Source organism: Rhodnius prolixus, unplaced genomic scaffold, assembly GCF_049639745.1.
Source record: "Rhodnius prolixus isolate KJV_2025 unplaced genomic scaffold, Rpr scaffold_4, whole genome shotgun sequence".
Taxonomy (NCBI): Eukaryota; Metazoa; Arthropoda; class Insecta; order Hemiptera; family Reduviidae; genus Rhodnius; species Rhodnius prolixus.
The window spans coordinates 1773073-1789215 of NW_027411614.1; the positions used below are offsets into that span (position 1 = coordinate 1773073).

Genomic DNA, 16143 nt, shown 5'->3' on the forward strand with positions numbered 1-16143 from the left:
AGCTCCTTTGTGGTATTTCATGGTATTTTTTAAGTCCTTGGAAATAATTAAAAAAGAAATAAAATAAAAAACATAAATTAATTTCTTAACTTATTAACTCCTCTCTTGAAGAGAAACATTCACACACAGATAACAGAGTACAGTTTTCATTGCAGCTCTACTGCACTGAGTTAAAGCAAAAGGTAAACTGAAAGAAGCCCTCTTCTTATACTTTTCACGGATACTAAAAAATGCTGGACAAACCATGAATATATGGTACAAATCCTCTTTTAGAACATTGCCATATAAAAGGCAATTACTGTTTGAATCTATTCTGTAAGTGCTATTTTTTAATTTTAATGAAAATTTGTATGATCGCATGCTACATTAACATATGTCTTCCTGGTACCAATCTACTGGGATTTTAGATACTCACATTATAATCTTGTTGATCCGAATAGCTCTCACTCTTTTCGGACACAGAACTAAGAGTTTCTCCTGTTACTGTTTCATTGTAGCTACTGGGTGCATACATTTCTATAGTTGCACTCTTGTTACTACCTTGTTCGCTGGCTCCTATTTAAAGAAAAAAAAAAAAAAAAAAAAAAAAGGCGTCATTTAATTGACATTCAAATAAAAAGAGAAAAAAGTTTATACAATTTTTTAGGTGGAAAATGAAAATTGTTCCACTTCCTGCGCGATCGTGTGCAGATTTTTCTATTTTCCACCGGAAATACTACACGTTTTTGAGGTTGTTCTAAGAACTAAAAACGTGTATTAAACTCAAAACTGGGCGATAACAATATTTCCATTAACAATTGATAAGAGAAAAATCTGCCAATGAAATAGATTTCATTGATACGTTCTATGACTTTTTACAAAACACTTTCCCGATGGTTTTTTTCTTCGTCATAGAATGCTTGATTTCTTTTAATTGACAGATTTATGATTTACAATCTGTCAGTCAAGCTTAAATCAAAATAAAATGAAAATGGGCAGTTAGAATATTTCAAGCAGGTAAGGAAAATATTGCGGATCTAAGCGAATGATTTTCTTTTTCAGGATACAATGAATGGTGTACAATTTTTCAGGAAAACAAGTTAAGTTAAATAAATTAAAGTAGTTTTAGTACTGAATTAAGTATTAATGCCTTGAATCTCCAAATTTTTTCTTTTCTTTGAAATACTTCGAATACAAGCCTTAGCTGGGTCTTTATGGAGAAGTTTAATGTTATCCCCGGAATGGTGTCTATCATTGGCTAGTTTCGGTGAGCTTTTTTTGTTACAGCATTTTCTGTCAAAATCTTTCTTCCACTTTGATCTCAATCCAGGCACACTATCCCTAGATGTAAATTTTCTGTAGGAAGCTAGCAATGTTTGTACAATAGCAAGAGAATTTTTCATTTTATATGTTCAACTCAATTTTTGTTTTGTTTACAAAATATTGAAATATTATTTTCGCGTTAAATAACCCACAGACTCCACCAATATCTATGTGCTTAAATCTATAGCAGAGCTAGCTAAGAAATATGAATGTATTTAAAAGTTATAGCCGATTAGAATGAATGGAAGAAAATGATTAGAGAAGGATTACGGTGATTTTAATTTAGGTTAAGCTATAAGGATGGCAGGAATATAGAGCTGATCCATCCATTAGCTGTAGTTTATGTAAATAGTTGTATATAGTAGAGGGATGAATGTGTGAAGCGAATGTATTTGTAAGTAAGAATGGATAGTGAGTGATATTCTAGTGATAAGCACCTAGACGATGCTGGCTGTATGGCGGAAGACAATGCCAAAAAAAAGGCAACAAAAAACCAAGACTACAAGTTTTATTTCATAATAATTATTCTATTGTTATTCTTAAAACTATTTTACCCAAAATTGGAGATCATAGTATAAAAATTTTTTTTTTCTTGAAAGGGAAATCTGCAAAATTAAGATGATACTAAATTCGTTGTGGTACCGGAGCTGGAGTGTATGGGGTACTAAACCTAAGGTACTCATTGAGAGTGCTCTTGTGAGATACGCCACTGTCTTTCAGGCCGAGGTTTTTGCCATTAAAGCTTGCGCTGGGGAAAATCTGCGAATGAATCTTAGGGATAGGGAGATTCGTATCTTTTCGGACAGCCAGGCCGCGCTGAAGGCCATTGTCTCCTTCAGAATTACCTCTTCCCTGGTCTGGAATTGCAGAAAGGCCCTGGAACTACTGGCTCGGCACAATAAAGTTCGGTTAGAATGGGTGCCGGGTCTTGTGGGGATTAAGGGGAATGAAATAGCTGATCAGTTGGCCAGGAATGGAGCTAGTACTCCTTTCACATGGTCCGGGACCAGTCCTGGGGATCACTAGGGGTGCAGTTCGTGAGGCTCTCAGAGATTGGATCTGGAGAGAACATGAAAAGTACTGGGTGACGCAAGAGGGTTATGCCCTTGCTGTGTAAACAAAGAACCAAAAAGACTCCTGGGCTTGGGCAGAAATCAGATCACTCTGATTACAGGCCTATTCAACAGGACACGGCAGGTTCAGTAAGCATGTGCACAAGATAGGGCTTATTAGCTCGGAACCGATGTGCAGATTGTGGTCAGGAAGAGGAAGAAACGGCCTCTCACCTGTTATTCGATTGCGTTGCAATCTAGAGAGACTGCGCTACGTTATCTTTGGTACCTTGAGACCAGAGGAGATTGTAGCGCAGAAGGAACTGGTAGGGAAAGTCCTCAACCTTCTTAGAAGGGGAGGTTTCACCTACTAGACTTAGAGGGAAGGCACAATAAGCCTGTTGCGGTGCCGTGGGGTATAGGTCCCGTCCCGCCCGTTAAAATCTAAATCTAAATTCGTTGTGGTTTTAAACCACACCATAAAATTTTAAATCTTATATTCGAAGTACTCGGTAAACTGTTAATGAAGCTTTGTTGATCTGTTTTTACTTACAAGAAAATTATTAACATCGCTTTAAATGTTAAATAGGATTTAAAAAAAATAAAAATAAAATGTAACTCTTTTTTTTTTTTTTTTGTAAATAAAAGTTCATTTCTGCTACCTGGATGCTCTTTAGAGGAACTTTGTCGTCTCCTCTTTTTGTAGAAGAAGAACGCTATGACCAAAGCATTAATTATAAGTAAGATGGCCGCAGTAGTGGCTACCGCCATAACTATGATTAGTGGTACATCCGTTGGATCGTACTGTGGAGGCATATCTATAGAAAAACAAAACCACATCTTTGTTTGACAAAAATTGAAGAAATAAAAAAAAAGAAAACACATACCTGGCATACGTTTGGCAGACGCTAGGCGGGAGCTTCTTCTACGCAGGCAGCATGCCACGAGTACCAGATTCATTAAGAGAAGTATGAAGCCGAAGCCGGTACCAAGAACAATGAGCAGACCAGAAGAGCCCTTACTGCTGGCACCACCGGAGCCTCGAGAGGGCAACGAAGGCGGAGCCACACCTGGCAGACACACAAGCCACCATACCGATACATTCATACCCCAGAGGTTAGTTTAAGCTGGACAATTTATCTCATCTCCTCTAAATTTGTAAGCAGCAAAAGTTTTTGGTACTTAGTAAAGTTAATTGGTCGAAAAAAGAAGGTTTTCCCACATTGATTGCTTAAGCATTGCTGAAAAGGATTCAGAAAGTAACAATAACTTTGATTAGCGTCAGTAAAACTGCATTAAGAAACGTCAAAGTTCCGAACATGGCGGAAATTGACTATTGGAGTACTCCAAGGTAGACAAAATGAGCACGTAAGACAGGAAATTAACGTAAATGAAACTGTGAAAGGAAAAACTGGCGAATAGTTAGCTTAAGAGATTACGGGCACTTACAAGAAGAACAGGACTGGGAAGATGGTCGCAGGAAATGAAGAAATGGTACCCTGCGGAAGGAAATTAAGAGAAAAGAAAAAGAAGAACTTGGTGGAAATAGTATTGGAGACAGGAAATAACTAATTCAAAGGCGCCACGATAGCCGAGCGGCTAGAGGCTAGACCCGCAATGCTATGACGTATTGTTGGTTTAGTGGGTTCGATTCCCGGGGTCTAGAACTTGGATTTTATTTAATGGTTAATATGAGAAATTTATAGTAAGGTATGTTAGACGAATATAGGCTAGACCCTCAATGCTAAGATGTATTGTTGGTTTAGTGGGTTCGATTCCCTGGTCTAGTACCTTGGATATTATTTAATGGTTAATATAAGAACTTTGTAAAAGGCGAAAGATTTATTCGTTTTGAAGAGAAACCAGAGTCTGTCCAACACCACTGTCTGAAGGTGTTGAACCTGCCTCAATCTAGGCTCCCCAGAATTTTGGCGGTGGAAGTAATTAAACAGAAAGCATATTGGTTTGGTAGTTGGATAAGGTTGGCGGAGAAATATGACTGCGTGTTTAGCCCCTCTATTGAGGACTGGGAGTGTTGGAGAGATCAGCTGGCAGCTCTGATAGTCAGGATTGGAACGGTTCATCGGGACGAAGTTATTGCGTTGGCTAGAGCATCCGTTAGGTTTTCACATTATGGACAGCTGGATTTGAACAAAAAGCTATTTTCTTTTGAACGGCACGATGATAATATGACATACACGCTTCAGCATTTGCGATGGCTTTTTAAGCTAAGAGGTGAACTTTTATATCTGAATCACACTCCTTGGCTGGAGAGGGATGTCCAGACGTGTTCTTTATGCAATTTAAATGCAAGAGAAGATATTGTTCACTTTCTTGCAGTCTGTCCTATACTGACGGAATTTCGATTACGTTACTTGGGTGTTCGTACCCTCGATGTGAGTTCAATGAGAGATTATTTAAATGCTCTGGACTGTCATGGTCTCATAAATTTCGCCAGGTCTGCTTGGCGCTACCGTTTTCAGTTGGTGCAGGAATTTAATTTTTGATTGTTGTTAATTTTCATTATGTAACCTAATTTGGAAATATTATAATTTATTTATGTATCATAAGTTTTTGTTGCTTTTATACTATTCTTTGGATTATGTAAGGTTGATAAAAGTTTATTTTTCTTTTTGATTAACGGCATTAATTTCTTAAGTGAAATTTGTAATTTATTTACTTTTGGCATTTATTTCATTTTGATTGATGTTACTTATTGTTTTTGTAATATGAAGTTCTTGGTTCATTTGTATTAAAATTTAAATTGGTTTTGTTTTACATCAACCTCCGGCTGACGGGTTTCCCTAGCCGTATATACTTGTAATTTCAGTTTTGTTGTAGAAATGTTTATTTTGCGTTTTTTAATAAAGTATATTATTATTATTATTATTATTATTATTATAAGAACTTTGTAGTAAAGTATGTTTGCTAGTCGCCTACGTCCACGACACCTAATTCGGTAGCTGGACGTTAAGCCCCTCCAGAAAAATAGGCCTTTACTTTACTAATTCAAGAAATTATAGTTTTTGTTTCTCTTTACTGTCAGAAATCCGTCAAAGGAGTGACTACTGCTTTTTCAGTCAATTTCAGCCCCCAGTCAATTTCAGTCATTTCTTCAGTCATTTAATTGTATTTTTTTGTTGAGGAGAAGAGATGTTTTAAACATATTATTATTGTTAAACACAAAAAGTTCTCTTTGATAACACAAATTGGTTACTAATTGCTACACTGACATCAGCTGTTTAATTCGAAAGATATGTTATTTAATTCCAAACATAGTAAAGTAAGAAATACTTCCATTAAATTTAAAATTTTGCTAAAATAGCTGATATTGTTAAAAAATACATTTAAGGTTAAAAATTGTTAATTGTAAATGAATTATTTAAAAACAATGAATATCATGCAAACAAAAAAATATCATGCGTTAATATTTATTCAAATTGTTAGTAGAATAAAGCGTGCAAAGTGCAAAGGTGCCTGCGCATCTGTCATTTGTAGTTGATCCAGGATAAATAAATACAATAAAATAAAAGGTGAACAAAACTTGCGCAGTTATTCATCCAATCAAGGTGCGATTTTCACCCCCCCACCCCCCACCCCAAAATGTTGTTCTCTTTATGGAATAAAGGTCATTCAATGAAAGAACAAAACAGAGAGAACAAAAATTCTTCCAAGATCTTTAGAGAGAGAGGGGGGGAGATTTATGTCACCTTGTTGGATGATTAACCATGCAAAGCACAACAAACAAAGTATATTATTATATTCTAGTTTAGAGACCATCTTATCTTGTTGCTTGTTACAAGCTTGTAGATTTTTGCCAATCATAACTTGTTAGCTTGTGAAGTGCCTAACATTTTTGAAGTGGCAAACTTGGAATTTTGAACTCTCTGAACTTGTTCAGAAAGTTCAAAATTCAAAATTTTTGAATACACATAGTGCTCCTCTCACTGACCACCTAGTGAAAGAGATGCCCCTTCCGAAAGTGCGGCGGGGGCCGGATAAATGCCCTCAGGGGGCCGCATGTGGCCCGCGGGCCATAGTTTGGGGACACCTGGTCTATAGAATCAAAATTGTTCACTTTACATCCGAAACTTTGGGAATGAGACAAAGAAATGTCAAGGATTAGTCGATTTCCGCTTCGGGAACAAACCCTTAGTGGTTGTCCTGAAGAATTTGGTTGGTGGCTGTTACAGGAGATACTCCTAACCATCACGGATTGTACAATTCCATCCCATTGTCTCTTCTTGTTAAGGCATATAGCGTAATGTAAAAGACTTATTGGTTGTTATAAGAACCAGTTTGCAGATTATAGCACACGAGATGGATTTCAATTAAGAGACAAGATTAGAATAGATTTCCGATGTAGATCTTTGGCATCCTTTATGAACATCCTTCCTGGCGTCCCCGGTTGGATTCCTCACTGGAATCTAAAGTTTTAGAAGATATCCCTAGATCTCACCAGTGACCTCCCTTAGGGGCAGAATATTGTAAGACAAATTAGAGAAGGACATGTTCTTCTTATGTTATGAGGAGATTAAGATTTTCAGTCGAACCATGGATGACGGTGGAAGAGCTGTTTTAGCTCGGTTATTTTCCCATTTCTTTAGACTGCAAGTGAATCTTTTTCTCTTGCAGCTAAATAAGAGCAAAGGAGCTTTGGAAAACCCACGAAAAACTTTGGACTTTTCAAAAGAAAAATTAAGGAAAACTCTACTTTACGTAATTATTCGTTATAAACCATGTAAACGTATGTTCAAGTGGAGAACCACCAATGGCAACTTTCATTCTTCAAATTCGTTTTTTAATGACTATAATATTTAGAAAACCATAAATCTAAAAAAGAACAATAAATTCAATCTATCATCCAAAGCCTTATAATACTCACCGATTACGTTCATCTAATACAACTACAATACTAATTATAAAATCAAACAAACTCTTGTACAAAAACAAAACAAAATCTGCGGTTATATTATAATTCACTCTTAAAGTGGTGTTTCATTCAAATTTAATTCCTAAATTCATAAATTTAATTCATTCAAAAGTGTTCAATTCCTCACAAAGAGGCTTTTAAAAATTTATCTAGTAGGGCTTAAAATTTCAGCTGCAAACAATGCATTGTTTGTGTTCAAACAAAACAAAAAACTGAATATGCAATGAAAAATGAATGATGAATGAGGTATACAATTTCAATCGAAATTAAAACTAAAATTAACTGTAATAGATAATCTATAGAATCAATGTTTCTGGTTGCATTGTTAAATTGTGATTGTTCTTAGATTTCAATGTGCAACAAATAGTCGTAACTGCTTTCTTCCTTTTATGACAAAATGGCGCGTTTACGAAAACACAGCTGCAGTCGGAAGTGCCTACGTATTACGCATGGAACGCGAGTAGAAAAATCATTGGAACGACGTAAACGAAGAGATCGAATCCTCAGGATGAATCTCAATCAAGATGAATGCTTCTTTCTTAAATAAGCCCGGTCCAACGTCTTCCAGCAATTAAGAAATTTGGACAAGCGTGTATTATAATAAAATAATACAATGTTAGAGACAGGCACGACGACAATGTATACACAATAGGACGGCTAGTCTCGCAAGTAGAGATTTAGAGAAAAAGTAAAATACAAAAATCATCACTAATTTTGATGAAATTTCCTCAATTTCAGTTACGACATCGTACTTAAATGCCAATCGTATATTACACACATTAGGTCGGCTATTTTTGGATCCAGTGGTTCAGAAAATAGGGAAAAATGAAAAATCTTCATTAGTTTTGCTGGAATTTCCATAATTTCTGTTTCTAACATTGTAGTTTAATGCCAAGCGTGTATTATACACATTACGACGACTATTTACGGGCGCAGTAGTTCAGAAAATAAGGAAAAATACAAAATCTTCGTTAGTTTTGCTAGAATTTTCTTAATTTCTGTTTCTAACATTGTAGTTTAATGCCAACCGTATATTGTACCCATTAGGTCGACTATTTATGGACGCAGTAGTTCAGAAAATAAGGAAAAATACAAAATCTTCGTTAGTTTTGCTAGAATTTTCTTAATTTCTGTTTCTAACATTGTAGTTTAATGCCAACCGTATATTGTACCCATTAGGTCGGCTATTTATGGACGCAGTAGTTCAGAAAATAAGGAAAAATACAAAATCTTCCATTAGTTTTGCTAGAATTTTCTTAATTTCTGTTTCTAACATTGTAGTTTAATGCCAACCGTATATTGTACCCATTAGGTCGACTATTTATGGACGCAGTAGTTCAGAAAATAAGGAAAAATACAAAATCTTCGTTAGTTTTGCTAGAATTTTCTTAATTTCTGTTTCTAACATTGTAGTTTAATGCCAACCGTATATTGTACCCATTAGGTCGGCTATTTATGGACGCAGTAGTTCAGAAAATAAGGAAAAATACAAAATCTTCCATTAGTTTTGCTAGAATTTTCTTAATTTCTGTTTCTAACATTGTAGTTTAATGCCAACCGTATATTGTACCCATTAGGTCGACTATTTATGGACGCAGTAGTTCAGAAAATAAGGAAAAATACAAAATCTTCGTTAGTTTTGCTAGAATTTTCTTAATTTCTGTTTCTAACATTGTAGTTTAATGCCAACCGTATATTGTACCCATTAGGTCGACTATTTACGGGCGCAGTAGTTCAGAAAATAAGGAAAAATACAAAATCTTCGTTAGTTTTGCTAGAATTTTCTTAATTTCTGTTTCTAACATTGTAGTTTAATGCCAACCGTATATTGTACCCATTAGGTCGACTATTTACGGGCGCAGTAGTTCAGAAAATAAGGAAAAATACAAAATCTTCATTAGTGTTGCTGGAATTTCCATAATTTCTGTTTCTAACATTGTAGTTTAATGCCAAGCGTGTATTATACACATTACGACGACTATTTACGGGCGCAGTAGTTCAGAAAATAAGGAAAAATACAAAATCTTCGTTAGTTTTGCTAGAATTTTCTTAATTTCTGTTTCTAACATTGTAGTTTAATGCCAACCGTATATTGTACCCATTAGGTCGACTATTTATGGACGCAGTAGTTCAGAAAATAAGGAAAAATACAAAATCTTCATTAGTGTTGCTGGAATTTCCATAATTTCTGTTTCTAACATTGTAGTTTAATGCCAAGCGTGTATTATTCACATTAGGTCGGCTATTTTTGGATCCAGTGGTTCAGAAAATAAGGAAAAATACAAAATCTTCCATTAGTTTTGCTGGAATTTCCATAATTTCTGTTTCTAACATTGTAGTTTAATGCCAAGCGTGTATTATACACATAAGGTCGGCTATTTTTGGACGCAGTAGTTCAGAAAATAGGGAAAAATGCAAAATCTTAATAAGTTTTGCTGAAATTTCTGTTTTTAACATTGTATTTTTATGACGAGCATATATTATATAGCAGATTTCTTAATTCTTCTTATCCTACATTTGAAAAGATATTTTTTTGTGAATACTTCGTTGGAAGAAACGAATCAAGCTGCAACCGGCGAGGAATGATCATTTTTAAGTGCCAAAACTGTTTTAATGAGACATTTCTTAATTTAATCCAGATTAATGAGGTTAAAAGATAAAAAAATCAAACATTCATATCGTACGACCAAAGTAAAAATAAAAATGGTGCGAATGTGTGCTGATATTTAGTTAAAAAACACTAAGAATATGTGAAGCCTCACTTGATGTAGTTGCTTTCAAAGTGTCCGGCAAGTATCTGCTGGCTCCTAAACGATTCTGTGCCATTACGCTAAACACATACTGCGTGGCCAACTCTAATCCGGTTACCACGTATCTTGTAGCGTTTCCTGTGTCCTCGTATCTGAAATATTGAATCACTTCCTGTACTAGGGAACACAAGAAATAAAAAAAAAACAAAAAAAAAAACATCCTCATCATTAGTAAAATTCAAACAAACCTATAATTAGGAGGCGGTCCACCAGAATTCCCAGAAGAAGTAGCTGGCCTATAGCGTAACCTGTACGTGGCTGGTAAGCCTCCATCGAAACCTGGTTTCCAGCCTAAAGTTAACGAATCATGGCTGACATTGTAGACGGCTAGATCGGTTGGTGGATCTGGCACTGTGGTCACAGACAGTCTGACAGTTTGCGTGGCAAATCCAAGCATATTTCTGGCCATGCACTCGTATCTTCCATAATCGGACAGTTCAATATTTCTAATTAGAACTACCGACTCGTAATGGACATCATCAATCTAAAAAAAAAAATCAATAAAAATGACATTACGTCACCGGAAGATTATGAATATAATGACAACAGTACTATTAGTAATAACACGAAACAGTGTTATTAATAACACTGATGGCTTTTAAAAGTAAATGTTCTTTCTTTTACAAATACCTTCTTACTTTAAAAAGAAGAAAAATGAGAAATTTTAAATTCAACATTGGGAAAATTTTATGGTTTCAAGTGGATGGCAAGAAAATGGAAATAGTGCTAGGAAAAGCCTTCAACCTCAAATAAAGAAAACTTTCATCTTTAAATTATGTTAGTTAATTAGCACTAAACAAACAATTTGGTTATTCAACAGTTACAGTAAGTTTCCACTAATTGTTTGATAAAGGTCCATAAATGTATACATTTACATTTACATGTATACATTACTGTGAAAAAGAAAAGTTTCTGACATTTTCGACAGGTCGAAAAACAGATTTTCTCTCTTTATTTCGATAAAAAAGGAACAGAAAATTAATTAGAAATGGGCTCTAAAGAAACCACCATTAGAGAAGGAAATCTATTGACCTAGACGTGGGTACTTAACAGGAAAATCTAGTAACGCTACCAGGTTAATTGACTAGGTCTAATCCAAGGAGACAATAGACAAACACCCACATTACAAGGTAATCATTTAAGGATAGAACCCTTTGAAGAAATTCTAGGAAAAGCTAGAAGCCCATGAAAGCCCCTAGAAGAATAAATTGAGGGCCAGAGGAAGAGAAGACAGCAGCATAATTCCTAATTAAAAGAGGCTGAGGAAGGAAACTATAAGGTACAGAAACGTGGTATTAGTCTTAAACTAAAAAGGAAGCCCTCTGGGTCTAAGATTTGAATGCTCAAAGATGTAGAAAACATTTTCTTCAATAATCATTACCACGTGGATTATGAAAGTTAGCTTTTTACAACAGTGAAATAATGAAATTTAAGCTCCGTATTATTAATTTTTTTAAGGAAGAGTTTAAGTTCAGTTTTTTTTACTAAAAGAGAAGTAAGTTTACTTAATATATTTTAAGTTTTAAAATCAAGCTTTTTTTAAAAACTATTTTCAACAGTAATCTTTGTAATAATTAAAATAAGTTTGCAACAATTGTGCTGAAGAAGAATCAAAAGAGTCTAGAAAGAGTTTTTCTTATAATTTCAATCTTTGAAGACAATTAATGGCAGAGAATTAAAAATTAAAAATTTCATTAACATAACACAATGAGTAAAAAGACAATCTTATTGTTAAGATACCTTCTTATATTCTATGAGGTACTTGTGATGATCAGTTGTAATGACTGATCCATCTCTGGACCAGGTGAAATTCACTGCTGGAGCCGCGGATACTCGACACGTTAATCTTCCAGTTTCGCCGCTATTACTCGCCGATTTACTCAGCGCCGGTGAGAGATCCATTTCCGGTTTATCTGTAAATAAACATGATTTTTCAGGATCACAATAAAATGAGTAGAGAAAAAATTAAAAATAAAGAAAAAAGTTACACACGTTCCACAATTAAGAAGATATTCTTTGTGGACTCATTGCCGAGTCCATTGTGTACGGCACACTGAAAGAAGCCAATGTCCTCCCTAGAAGCACTGTGCACTGTAAGGTAGGAGGTACCATTACGCCAGGTAACCGTAGTACGATGTAGCATGTCCGGATAGTCGGATCTACGCCATGTAACGTGTTCAGGCGACAATGGCGAACCGTCCAGTCGACACCACAGTTCTGCATCCTTTTCCGGCGCCACAGACACTCCTTCGCTGATTTCAACTATGCTGGCTGGATCTGGGAAAGTAAATTAAGGATTACATTATCCTGGCAATGAGTTAGGCCTATTTCCCCCATCCCCTAAACGAAATCTCGCGAGTAATTTTACTCACATTGAACGGTTATATTAAAAGTGACCGTGGACGATCCTTCAGAGTTGACTGCTTCACATGTATAAGCCCCAGAATGTGTTCTATCCAGTCTAGTGAAATTAAGAAGTGGTCCTTCAACATGTAAACCGTGGCCACTTGACGAGAGTGGTGCTTTGTCTTTAGTCCAGGTATAGGATATGGTAGAAGGATGACCGGTAGCCTGTGGTGCTATCACCATGCTTTGTCCTTCCACGCCGGTCAGTTCCGTTTCATCAGGATCGGAAAACATAGGTTTATCTAGAAATTAAAAAAGAAGAAGTTTTGAAACGAATCTTTTCCATAAATAGAACCTCTGCAAATATTTATTAACATTTTTTTTAGCATGATTTTGTTTGTAAATTGTTGCAGAATTATTATTCATTTACAGAAACAGGTAAACACCAAGTACAATTACAAAATATTTGAATTCATAAAACACTGAATGTCAATTTAAAAAATAAAATTAAAAACTTATTTTCGCCAAGAAATAATCTAATGGTAATGGAATAACTAATTACCAAATTCTTATATTTTGTATAAGAAATATTTAGGGACCAAATTGGTCAAAATTTTTATTCTTTTAAATACGATTCTTTAAATCCAAGTCTTTTGTCTGTTCGTAATCAGTTTTAGCTAGAAGTAGTTTGAGTACTATTCATCTGAATTTGATTTTTTAATCCAAGGGGAAAATAGATTATTGCCAGTTTCAGGCTTAATTTTTTTTAATACCAAGGTTTCGAGCTGGGGACTAGGTCATCTTTATATTTTACACAAAAAAAGATTAAACTTTTATATATTAATTTACTAGGCGCCACGGTAGCCGAGCGGTTATAGGCTAGACCCGCAAAGCTAAGATGTATTGTTGGTTTAGTGGGTTCGATTCCCAGATCTCTAGGCCTTGGATTTTATTTAATGGTTAATATGAGAAATTTATAGTAAAGTATGTTAGGCGGTTATAGGCTAGACCCGCAATGCTAAGATGTATTGTTGGTTTAGAGGGTTCGATTCCCAGATCTCTAGGCCTTGGATTTTATTTAATGGTTAATATGAGAAATTTATAGTAAAGTATGTTAGGCGGTTATAGGCTAGACCCGCAAAGCTAACATGTATTGTTGGTTTAGTGGGTTCGATTCCCAGATCTCTAGGCCTTGGATTTTATTTAATGGTTAATATGAGAAATTTATAGTAAAGTATGTTAGGCGGTTATAGGCTAGACCCGCAATGCTAAGATGTATTGTTGGTTTAGTGGGTTCGATTCCCCCGGTCTAGGCCTTGGATTGTTAATAAGAGGAATTTTACAGTAAAGTATGTTTGCTAGTCGCCTCCGTCCACGACACCTAATTGGTAGGTGGACGTTAAGCCTGCCTTAAAAAATAGGCGATCACTTTTTGTTGTTGTTGTTTTTTTAAATAATAATTAGACACTGTTAACACCTTCTGTATAATATATTACATAGCCTTGAAGATAACCTAGTCTCTAAGACGAAAGATTGGTAATAAGACAAATTAATAAATTAATTTGCTGTTTCTTAGACTATCTAGTAAAGCAGATGCAGTCAATTTTGTAAGGCTTCGTAGGGTATATTAAGTACTGTCTGGTGTTGCATTGAGCTAAGGGAAAGTGGAACAGAAATTCAAGAGTTTAAGATCAGAGGTTCACCGAGGTTTTGTATCAGATATCCCAGTCAGTCTTCAATCGTTTAGTCTCAGTCTAGTTTTCGGTCCTGGCAGTTTCTAATGCCTCTTCGTACATTCTGCAGCCTCGGAATGAAACAGTACGTAGGATCTCCTGTACACTGCTGAATCAGTATGTGCATTTAATTTAAGGCTCCATACTCAAGCACTGGACGAACCATGACTTTGCATAGAATCATTTAGCGAAGTCTATTACCAAAAAACATAAATTTATGAATCCTAACACTGGCTGACTTTTTGAAATATTGATTTAATTAAGTTCATGATTAGGACTAATTTATTGTTTTCTTCCTTCTAATAAATGCAATCAGGTAATTGTATTAGTTTTATAAATGAATACTGATTGTTAAATGACATTTTGTAAATCAACGTTTCTGAGAAAACAATAAAGGCATTTTCCAAGAGCTCTAATTTAGGGAGCAGCTAAATTAGTTGAGCTACGGAGAGAATTTTGTTAAAGGAAATACTTGAGTTCTATAAAATCAATTGATTGAACGAATCAATAAAAAAAAAAAAAGAAAAAGAATCCAAAATGAATCTTACATAGAACACTCATAGTAATAGCATCGTGGACACTCCTCTGCAGAGCCGTATTCGAAGCCTGACACGTATACATGTCACCATCGATTTCCGGTGTAACATTCAGTCTCAACTGAATCGAACTAACCACACCACCATGTAGGCCAGGTTTCGAAGTGTTGGTTATACCGTCGGTTACTGAAATACCTTCACGCCACCAAGACATCTCAGCGGGTGGATTACTAGACGAACCGTCACACGTCAAAGTGGCTATGGTACCAGCACGTAGTTCTTCTGGTTCTTTGCGTATACGAACATGTTCCGGCGGAACTGGAATATATTTTAAAAAAAATAAGTATCATTTTCTTTTGTTTTTGAGATACTTGAAGACTACAAGAGAAAAGTACTTACAATGAACGCTAAGCTGTACCGTTTCAAACAATGGTATTTCTGTGGCTGGATTTGACGCTTCACACTTATAGATAGCCTCGTTATCAGTTACATTGGCTAAGATTGTAATCTCAGAGGATACAGATTTTTCGGTCACTTTAGTGGCTGAATTTATCTAAAATAACAAAAATACAAATTAATTTATCTTTATTTAAAGATAAAAAGACTAGTAATAAATGGCTGCGAACTAATGATACCTCATATACCTTTTTGTCATTTTTGTACCAAGTGAGGGTTGCCAGAGGATTACCACCGGATGATATACAAGAGATCTTCTGAACTGTACCAGCAGCGATATGGGCACCTTTTGTGTATCCACTAATTATTGGATGTCCAGGTGGATCTGAAATAAAATTATAACTAATCGTGAGTTATAAATATAAGGAGTATGATATTGTATTAGATTTTAGTGACAGTAAAATATTTAAGGATTCAAATAGCGAGGACTATAGGAGGAAATAAGGCGACACGGTAGCCGAGCGGTTATAGACTAGACCCACAATGCTAAGATGTATTGTTGGTTTATGGGTTCGATTCCCTGCTTCTAGGCCTTGGATTTAATGGTTAATACGAGAACTTTATAGTAAAGTGTGTTAGGCGGTTATAGGCTAGACCCGCAATGCTAAGATGTATTGTTGGTTTAGTGGGTTCGATTCCCTGGTCTAGGTCTTGGATTTTATTTAATGGTTTAATATGAGAAATTTGTAGTAAAGTATGTTAGGTGGTTATAGGCTAGACCCGCAATGCTAAGATGTATTGTTGGTTTATGGGTTCGATTCCCTGCTTCTAGGCCTTGGATTTAATGGTTAATACGAGAACTTTATAGTAAAGTGTGTTAGGCGGTTATAGACTAGACCCACAATGCTAAGATGTATTGTTGGTTTATGGGTTCGATTCCCTGCTTCTAGGCCTTGGATTTAATGGTTAATACGAGAACTTTATAGTAAAGTGTGTTAGGCGGTTATAGGCTAGACCCGCAATGCTAAGATGTAT

The 16143-nt window shown here is 35.5% G+C and overlaps 1 protein-coding gene across 2 annotated transcripts in view; it reads right to left on the reverse strand.

Moving 5' to 3' along the window:
* The window catches only part of LOC141455642 (nephrin-like), a 258998-nt gene that overhangs the window by 6278 nt on the left and 236577 nt on the right, over nucleotides 1-16143 (reverse strand). Inside the window, exons 8-17 of one of the 2 annotated variants that reach the window (XM_074130861.1) lie at nucleotides 15348-15493; nucleotides 15112-15265; nucleotides 14725-15030; nucleotides 12470-12745; nucleotides 12090-12374; nucleotides 11838-12010; nucleotides 10286-10581; nucleotides 10050-10189; nucleotides 3242-3424; nucleotides 416-555 (exon numbers count right to left, since the gene is read on the reverse strand). In XM_074130861.1, coding sequence (XP_073986962.1) covers nucleotides 416-555; nucleotides 3242-3424; nucleotides 10050-10189; nucleotides 10286-10581; nucleotides 11838-12010; nucleotides 12090-12374; nucleotides 12470-12745; nucleotides 14725-15030; nucleotides 15112-15265; nucleotides 15348-15493 — 2099 coding nt within the window. The remainder of the gene's footprint in view (nucleotides 1-415; nucleotides 556-3241; nucleotides 3425-10049; nucleotides 10190-10285; nucleotides 10582-11837; nucleotides 12011-12089; nucleotides 12375-12469; nucleotides 12746-14724; nucleotides 15031-15111; nucleotides 15266-15347; nucleotides 15494-16143) is intronic. The other variant, XM_074130862.1, reaches the window with a different exon arrangement.